Here is a 9,317-nt window from a genome sequence, read left to right on the forward strand (position 1 = left end):
AAAGCCATTTGCCCAAGGTCATCTCCATATCACAAGACAACCAAGCAAAGCCTCTTCCTCCTCCCCTACTTCCCAGTTTCTCAAAGTCTCCTCCTACACAGAGGTCAGAGGGAGGGTGCCATCACGCTACATCCCTTCTTAATTTTATCTTTCCCCTCCCCCCTTTTTCTCCTCAGCCACATGGTCTGGGATCAAGGGCAAGTCATGAAACATGCCAAGAGAAATTCCTGGCTGATTCTTCACTCAAAAGTAAGACAACGTGAACCATTAGTTTTGCGCATTCACAAGACCCAACAGTTGGATGGATGAGTATGAGAACAACAGGAGCTGACTGTGCACAGCCCACAGAACCAAAGGGTTTCAGAAGGGCCGAAATCCCAAGCCCTCCCTTGCATGATAAGAGTGCAAGGAGAAGGTTCTCCTGCTCCTGCTGCCTTGCAGGAGGGTGGTCCTATTGCTGAAGAACATGCAGCTGCAATGCTGGGGGGTCAGCACAAGCAGTGAAATACACAAGACACGGTGAGGAGAAGTGGTATTTTCTGACCAGGTCTCATAGCAGGTCCCCTCCATCGGGATATTCCATGTTTCTAATACTCCACAAAGTATTAAACAAGAAAGTGAAACCCACTGCCTCCACACTCCAGACTGGAATATTCTGGGAAGAGCCCTTGTGCTGCTCCAGCATGGGAGGGCTGCAAGGAATGCAACAAGAGGAACCTGATTTTAATGACAATGGTTGCCAGGGTTACCTTAATTCCGTCGCAGCTCCAGTAGTCTCCCAACTCGAACTCCACACCACTAATCAGGAGCCTTGCGTAACATTAGCGCTGAATAACCCAATTTAAACCGAGTGAAAGGCCTGGATTGTTGCAGGGATTGTTGACGCAAAAAGAAAGGGAGAAAAAGAAAAAAGAAAAAAAAAGCAAAACACAAACCTGTTTTGTTCTGGGAAGTGCTTCTTCCGTGTCTGTCACCCTCGTCCTTCCCAAAGCTTTGGGTGAGCCAAAGCCAGAACAGAGCCAAAATTAAATGCATCGCTTTGTTTGGACAAATATGAATCCCTCTATTTCCTTCTGAAGGGAAATAAAGCACAGCGACATGCCTTCAGATCTCTGCGTTGAGTACTTCAGCACAAAACCTCATTTTTCTACACCTTCTGATCAACAAAGCCGTGGAGTGAGAGCTGCAGTCCACCACCTGCAAATCACTTTCAGTGAGCACCAGGCAGAAGTGAAGGAACATTTCCACACCAATAGCCCACACTTGGCTGGGGTGAGGCAGGACACAGCTCTGGCAAGGAGACATTGAGTTCCCCTCCCACAACTCTTGTACTGAAGCCTAATTTGTTCTGCTTGCATTGTGCTCATCTGTGCATTGATGGAATGCATTATGAAGCCAGAGAGCAGAATCAGGGAGCACGGTGCTCTTCACACTGTTCTGTTGCTTGCCTATTCTCCCAAGTTATTCCCACCAGCTACAACCCTCTCTCATTGCAGGAGAGATGAGGGGGTAACAAACGAGAAATAAATCATGGCAGTGCTGATAAGAAACAGAAGAAATAGCTGATGTTGTCATAGAGGTTCTGTATGCTGTTAGTGCTTCATTAACTGATTGCTAGGAATCCTTCTGTCCAACTACAAAAAAATCACTTAGCTTGAGTAGGTATAGCCATAATGACTTATAATGTTTGACCCCAGTGTAGGAAAAGGAACCTGTGTGGCAGGATGGAAGCTGTGGGGTATTGAAATCAAGGAATGCTTGGGTTGGAAGACTGTAGAGCCATGGATGGTTGAGTTGAAGGGTCCTTAAAGACTGTAGAGCCATGGATGGTTGAGTGGAAGGGTCCTTAGAGACTAGAGAGCTATAGGATGGTTGGGTTGGAATGGTCCTTAAAGATCATAGAGCCACGGGATAGTTGGGTTGGAAGGGTCCTTAAAGATCACAGAGCCACGGGATGGTTGGGTTGGGTTGGAAGGGTCCTTAAAGACTGTAGAGCCACGGGATGGTTGGGTTGGAACGGTCCTTAAAGATCACAGAGGCATGGGATGGTTGGGTTGGGTTGGGTTGGAAGGGTCCTTAAAGATCACAGAGCCACGGGATGGTTGGGTTGGGTTGGAAGGGTCCTTAAAGATCACAGAGCCGCAGGATGGTTGGGTTGGGTTGGAAGGGTCCTTAAAGATCACAGTATCACAGAATGGCAACCACTCCTCTCATGCTTCCCTGTCACAGTTCAGGAATACCAATCCAAAAATCATAAAACCATGACATGCCCCCACACAAGCACCTCTACAACACATTGCTGCCTAAGAAGCCAGGGGTGCACACAACCATTCCTATTTATATCACATTTTTCATCGTTGGAATCCAAAACACACTCCTGAGCATGCTGAAAGCACACAGAGCACCAATACCTCACGCATCGGAATGAAATATTCAGGAGCTTTACTTGAAACAGGAGTTGCTGGAAAACAAAAGGGGCTTTCTTGTTGACTCTGGAACCTCAGATGTCAGCAGCAGAAGTGCCGGTGTGGGGCTCCTTCTGTTGGGAGGGCACAAAGTGCACAGAGAAAGGCATAAGCAGGGACTGCTCTCCTCTCCTTTCGTGGGATCCAGCAGGAATCCTGCTGAACACTTAACCCTGAGATATCCCTGGAAGAAGGTCGCTGCTTCACTTGAGGGCAGAAAGCCCAAACCTATAAGGAAGCACCTTAATTTCAGCGTGCTGTGAGCCAAGATGAAGCAGAGTTACCTTGCAACAGCAGCAACACACGACGTCTTCCTCAGGGAGCGCTTCCAGGCTTATCTCTGCTTATCCCACACTATTCCCAATGTTCTGTTTGCAAAATGCAGTCTGTCCCAGGCAGGGAAAGAGCACGGTGTCACCAGGTCAGCAGCACAGTCCCTGCAAATGTCACCGCGTCACGGAGCCACGTGCTGACCCCGAGTCACTCTCCATTTCACTCAGCTACACCCCTGCCCATTTCTATAGCAATAAAAAGGATTTTGGTGTGCTTACGTACTCCACCCATGCACTTTTTCCAAAAACAATAATAAAGCGTGGCAAAAAAATTATTTTTGTAATGAAGGAAAGCTCTTAGTTTGGGGAAAAGCAGGACAGCTACCTGACGGAGTGGATTTTTGTAGTATAAGTAATATAACTTGTGAGCATTCCTCACGCACCACGTTTCCCAGGCATCTTCATTTTCCTCCCCAGAACACACCCAGAAACAATAACGTTGTCTGAAGGCATCCAGCACACAGAAGCACAGCAGCAACTCAGCAATTCAAGGCTTTAAAAGCAGAAGGGGTCAACTGAGAAATGCCCTCAAATACAGTATATATTTCTAATTGTTGACCTCATGTTTTTCGTGCTCCCTGCAGAACCGCCGCCTCACATTCCTCAGCCTCGTTTTCCTGCTTGCTGCCTTCTCCCATTTCAGTGCATGGGTTGACCTGGCAGCCCACGCAGATTTCCACTGGATTCAGCTAACGGAAGATGAGAAAAGAAGGAATTAACTTAATTATGGATGAAAGTGAAGTATTTTGGTGGGATTATCACTAAGCAAAGCAGATACTTCTGTGCCCTGCACCACCACAGCTCTGCAGAGTTTGGAGTGGCTTTCTTCTTTCCGTCACGTAATTCCCAGCGCTGCCCCCAACTTCCTTCCCTGTTACCCAAACAAAATTCAGGTTCTGGCTCCTTCCAGGCAGCCACAAGCACAGCATCCCCTGAAATCAGACTCCACCAGGATATAGGCCCAGGGGTGTTATGTGCAATAAAAGCGCACAGCTCCCAGCGATGAGATTTAACGAAGCAGGTTCATCCAGCCACGCTCATTAGGAGAACACAGCCTCAGGGGAACACTTATGGCCTGGCAGAAGCAATTGTCCTGAGTTGGAGGAATGCAGGGAGCAGAGAGCAGTGCTCAAGGAATGCAGAACGCAGTGCAGGGCTCCCAAAAAATCCCTCTGCTCCACCACACAAAATTCACGTGCATTTACAGGGTCTGTTCCAAAGGTATTATAGAAACATATGGAATGGTTGGGTTGGAAGGGTCCCTAAGGATCACAAAGGGATAAGATGGGTGGGTTGGAAGAGTCCTTAGGATCATAGAGCCATGGGATGGTTGGATTGGAAGGGTCCTTAAAGATCTAAGAGACATAGGACAGTTGGGTTGGAAGAGTCCTTAAGGATCATAGAGCCATGGGATGGTTGGGTTGGAAGGGTCTTTAAGGATCATAGAGCCATGGGATGGCTGGGTTGGAAGGGTCCTTAAAGATCACAAAGCAATGGGATGGTTGGGTTGGAAGAGTCCTTAAAGATCTAAGAGATATAGGACAGTTGGATTGGAAGGGTCCTTAAGGATCATAGAGCCATGGGATGGCTGGGTTGGAAGGGTCCTTAAAGATATAAGAGCCATGGGATGGTTGGGTTGGAAGGGTCCTTAAGGATCACAAAGCAATGGGATGGTTGGGTTGGAAGGGTCCTTAAAGATCTAAGAGACATAAGACAGTTGGATTGGAAGGGTCCTTAAAGATCTAAGAGACATAAGACAGATGGGTTGGAAGGGTCCTTAAGGATCATAGAGCCAAGGGATGGTTGGGTTGGAATGGTCCTTAAAGATCACAAAGCAATGGGATGGTTGGGTTGGAAGAGTCCTTAAAGATCTAAGAGATATAGGACAGTTGGATTGGAAGGGTCCTTAAGGATCATAGAGCCATGGGATGGCTGGGTTGGAAGGGTCCTTAGAGACTAGAGAGCTATAGTCTTGGAACTGGGTTGGAAATGGGTTGGAAGGGTCCTTAAGGATCATAGAGCCACAGGATGGTTTGGTTGGAAGGGTCCTTAAAGATCTAAGAGACATAAGACAGATGGTTGGAAGGGTCCTTAAGGATCACAGAGCCATGGATGGTTGGGTGTGTTGGAAGGGTCCTTAAAGATCGAAGAGACTTAGAACAGATGGGTTGGAAGGGTCCTTAAAGATCATAGAGTCATAGCAGGCTGGGATGACAATAAAGATTATAGAATAATGAAACAGCACATGCTCACCACAGGCTGAGAGTCAGGTGGAGAGAAAGCTGAGCTCCAAAGGGACAAATGCAGATTTCTACACCTGGAGAGGAACAATTGCACACACTAGGACAGGTTGGGAGCTGAGCTGCTGGAAAGGAGTACTGCATGACCTGGTGATCAACCACGAGCCAGCAGTGCGTCCTGTGGCCACGAAGGACGATGGATTCTCCTTCTCTGGAGATACTCAAAACCCAACTGGACACACTCCTGTCACAGGAAACCTGCTCTATCAGGGGTTGGATTGGGGAATCTCCAGAGGTCCCTTCCGACCACTACAATTCTGGGACTTTGCAACAACAAAGCCACCAGCTCTGCTGCTTCTAGACACCCTGACATAGGGACACACACTAAGAGATCACTCAAAACACAGCAACCACCCACCTGGCAAAGCCAGCAAACAAGCATGCCACCACTCAACCATGGTACAAGCACAAACTCAAGCCAGCAAGCAGATAGCGTGACTCAGGGCCCTGACTCACACTCACAGGTGTAAGTTCAGCCGTGGCTGTTACTCACAGCCTGCAGCATGAGCGAGGAACAACGGCCCCAGACACAGCTTTGGTTGGAATGAAACTGGGTGGAAAGGCCTTGGGAGCCTTGGGGTGAGTTGCTGAGTGCCTCTCTAAAGCCACTCACGCTCCGTGTTCGTCTGTTTCTGAAAGCATTTGGGAGAATTTCTTCTGTTTCCACACAGTAGAGAGCGAGGAACTATTTTAGCACTAATTATGAGTGAACTTCAGGAAAGGGTATGGGAAGTGGAGTAATTCTGAAGATGTCCACCCAGCAGTGAATGTCTGAAAGCAAACACACTGTGATTTGGCAAGATTTGATGCAAGATCCCAACTTTTCTGGGTCAGCAGATGGGAGAATAACCCAGAAAAGCCAGATTCATACGTTGTGAGTGAAGTAATTTGGCTGTGGAGCTCAATGCCCTGGGAGCAGCACTATTTGGGATTAATGCACTACATAGGCATCTCAGTGGACAGCAGGGGCTGGGACAAGACAGATCCTTCCGACCCAACCGTTCTACGGCTCCAGGATCTTCCAGGACCCTTCCAACCCAACCGTTCTACGGCTCCAGGGTCTTCCAGGACCCTTCCGACCCAACTGTTCTACGGCTCCAGGGTCTTCCAGGACCCTTCCGACCCAACCGTTCTACGGCTCCAGGGTCTTCCAGGACCCTTCCGACCCAACCGTTCTACGGCTCCAGGGTCTTCCAGGACCCTTCCGACCCAACCGTTCTACGGCTCCAGGGTCTTCCAGGACCCTTCCGACCCAACCGTTCTACGGCTCCAGGGTCTTCCAGGACCCTTCCGACCCAACCGTTCTACGGCTCCAGGGTCTTCCAGGACCCTTCCGACCCAACCGTTCTACGGCTCCAGGGTCTTCCAGGACCCTTCCGACCCAACCGTTCTACGGCTCCAGGGTCTTCCAGGACCCTTCCGACCCAACCGTTCTACGGCTCCAGGGTCTTCCAGGACCCTTCCGACCCAACCGTTCTACGGCTCCAGGGTCTTCCAGGACCCTTCCGACCCAACCGTTCTACGGCTCCAGGGTCTTCCAGGACCCTTCCGACCCAACCGTTCTACGGCTCCAGGGTCTTCCAGGACCCTTCCGACCCAACCGTTCTACGGCTCCAGGGTCTTCCAGGACCCTTCCGACCCAACCGTTCTACGGCTCCAGGGTCTTCCAGGACCCTTCCGACCCAACCGTTCTACGGCTCCAGGGTCTTCCAGGACCCTTCCGACCCAAACATTCTCAGATTCTGCAACATGCAACCTCCCCTTCAATGTGACAGCACTATGACGCACTGAGGAAAACAAAGAAGGGCAAGATTCTGACCAACCATGGCGATAAACCTGCAGCAATCACCATGACACAAGCTTGCTCCCAATCCCGGAACAGCTGAAGATATAACGAGATAAAAGTTCGCTAATACACATTCTAACAAGATAAGCCATTAATTAGCCTGTCCAAAGGGTGCGAAGAGAACAATGCAAGTCTGAATGAACACATAGGTATGCACATCCATACAGGAGTGCACATTCACCTGTAGGTAACCCTGGAGGCACACACATGTGCAAATAAAGCACACACCTACAGGCTACGTACACAATACAGCCAGACACACACCTGGCACAGCCACATACCACATCACCCCTCCCATATCATCGCCTGTTGTCATACCCGGGGCGTTTCTGTGTCCCCAAGATAACGGCAGAGACGGGAAGCGAACCTGACAGGCACACCTATAGGGCAATGTCCCTATCAGGGGTCACACCATGTCCCCAAGCACAGGTACAGATGCAGTTGTGGGGTAGAGGAGGGTCACCAAGCACTGCCAAGGTATCTATCTGTGTGTGTGGGGGGGGGGGAAGTTGAAACCTAGGTCCCCAAGAACCATAACGTTGTCCTTATGGGGGAATGACCTTGCCACCAAGCATCACCACTGCACAGGATTGAGAGGGGAGTTACCCCATGTCTCCAAGCACAGAGACAGTTCCACTTCTATGGGGGGTCCCCCCCTGCCCCTGCGAGGGGATGTTCAACCCCTGCAGCCAAACAGTGCCCCTGTGAGGGGAAGGCACCCCATGTCCCCAGATACCAGTTTGGCTTTACTTCAGGGTTTCAGCCCACATCCCCAAACACAAGGACAGCTCCACTTTGGGGGGCTGGGGGGAGGTGCGGGGGGGGAGAGTGGCACTTCCTGCCCCCCAGCCTCAGTCTGTGGGAGTCACTCCCTTTCCTAAGCACTGCCATAATGCCTATCAGGAGAGAGGGAGGGAGGGGTGCCCCACGACCCCCAAATACCACCATAGCGCCTACTTCGGGAGGGGGGGACGACGATGACAACCCCTGTCCCCGAGCACAGCTCCAGTTTGTGAGGCCACAGCCCACGACCTCAGACACAGGGACAGCCCCACGCTTCGGGAGGGGCTGGGTCTCTCTTCCCAGCCCCCCTTCCCCTTTTCCTCCCATACCTTCTTGACGGTGCGGGGCGCTTCGCTGACGGTGCCGTCGGGGCTGACGAGCGCTTCGGCCGCCGCTCCGCCGTCCGCCGCCCCCCCCACGCCGACCCCCCCGTCGCGGTGCCGGTGCTGCGGATGGTGGGGGTCGCTCCGCTTCATGGCCGAGGCCTGAGGCACCTTCACAGCGCCCGGCGGGGGCCTCTCGGCCGCCGTGGCCGCCTCTCGCTCCGCTCCGGAACACGGAGCACCCGGGGACGGGTGGGGAACGACCCCCGCTTCGCAGCCCTTCTCCATGGGACCGCTCAGCTCCTTCAGCTCCACCGCGGGGGCCGCCACCTGCACCGACATCGCCGCCGTCCGCCGCCTCCGCCTCCCTCAGCGCTTCGGGTCCGCCCCGCCGCGGGGGGCGCTGGGACTTGTAGTTTCCCCGCCCCATTGGTCGGGCGGGGTGGAGGGGCGGGAGGACTACGACTCCCAGCGGCCCCCGCGCTCCCAGGCCGCGCCGCTGCTCCCGGAGGGAACTACCGCTCCCAGCAGCCCCCGCGCGGCGCCGCACCGCCCATTCCGCGCGGGGGATTCTGGGAAATGTAGTGCCGCGGCGATGGCGCGCAGAATGGCGGCCCCGACGGAAGAGCGCGAACCCTTTAGGGAGTGTCCAAAGAGGGGATGCGGGAGATGGAGAACCGCGCACCGACAACGACTCCCGACGCGTGGCTTTGGGGGGGGACGTTTAAGCGCACGGTGCCATCTGCTGGCGAAGAGCACCCGCGGGTCCCCAGAGGCGATGGGGGGGGGGGGGGTGAATGCTGTCCCTTCACAGAACCGATGGGCACCGGAGCAGCTCCGACCCCGAGCACTTTATCCCCACGCTCAATCCTTTCCCACAGAACCCAGGGCAGCGGCCGGCAACGGAAAGTTGGCAAATTTAATACTGAATACAGGAAGGTTTTCCGCTCGACACCCGCGGAGGTGGCGGGGGGGGGTAGGGAGAAAGCCGTGAGCCTACCGGGGGTTTAATAACACTCAAAAGACATTGACAAGGGCTAAGGGGCAGATACAAAGCACCAGCGAGGACGGGTGTCCTCCTACGTCAGGGCTGGGATAGAACTCGTTCCTTTTTCTTTACAAAAATAGTTCAAAGAACCAAAGCTTCGCTCGGGGTTGGTGCACCCAGATGGCAAAGGCGATGCCGGGATCTGGAAAGGCACTTTGGGATCCCCGCAGCGCAGCCCGATGTGGGGCCGCTGCCTCACCCCACACGGGGGCCGCCACGT

At 52.7% G+C, this 9,317-nt stretch overlaps 1 protein-coding gene across 1 annotated transcript in view; it reads right to left on the reverse strand.

Annotated features, from left to right (window-relative positions):
- AHCYL2 (adenosylhomocysteinase like 2) overlaps window positions 1-8,411 on the reverse strand; it is a 40,952-nt gene extending 32,541 nt beyond the window's left edge. Inside the window, exon 1 of the mRNA XM_065743863.1 lies at window positions 8,056-8,411. Coding sequence (XP_065599935.1) covers window positions 8,056-8,391 — 336 coding nt within the window. The 5' untranslated portion in view covers window positions 8,392-8,411. The remainder of the gene's footprint in view (window positions 1-8,055) is intronic.
- Window positions 8,412-9,317: the final 906 nt, after the last annotated feature.

Source organism: Cyrtonyx montezumae, unplaced genomic scaffold (assembly GCF_038088225.1).
Source record: "Cyrtonyx montezumae isolate F1298 unplaced genomic scaffold, pur_monq_1.0 scaffold_3, whole genome shotgun sequence".
Lineage (NCBI taxonomy): Eukaryota > Metazoa > Chordata > Aves > Galliformes > Odontophoridae > Cyrtonyx > Cyrtonyx montezumae.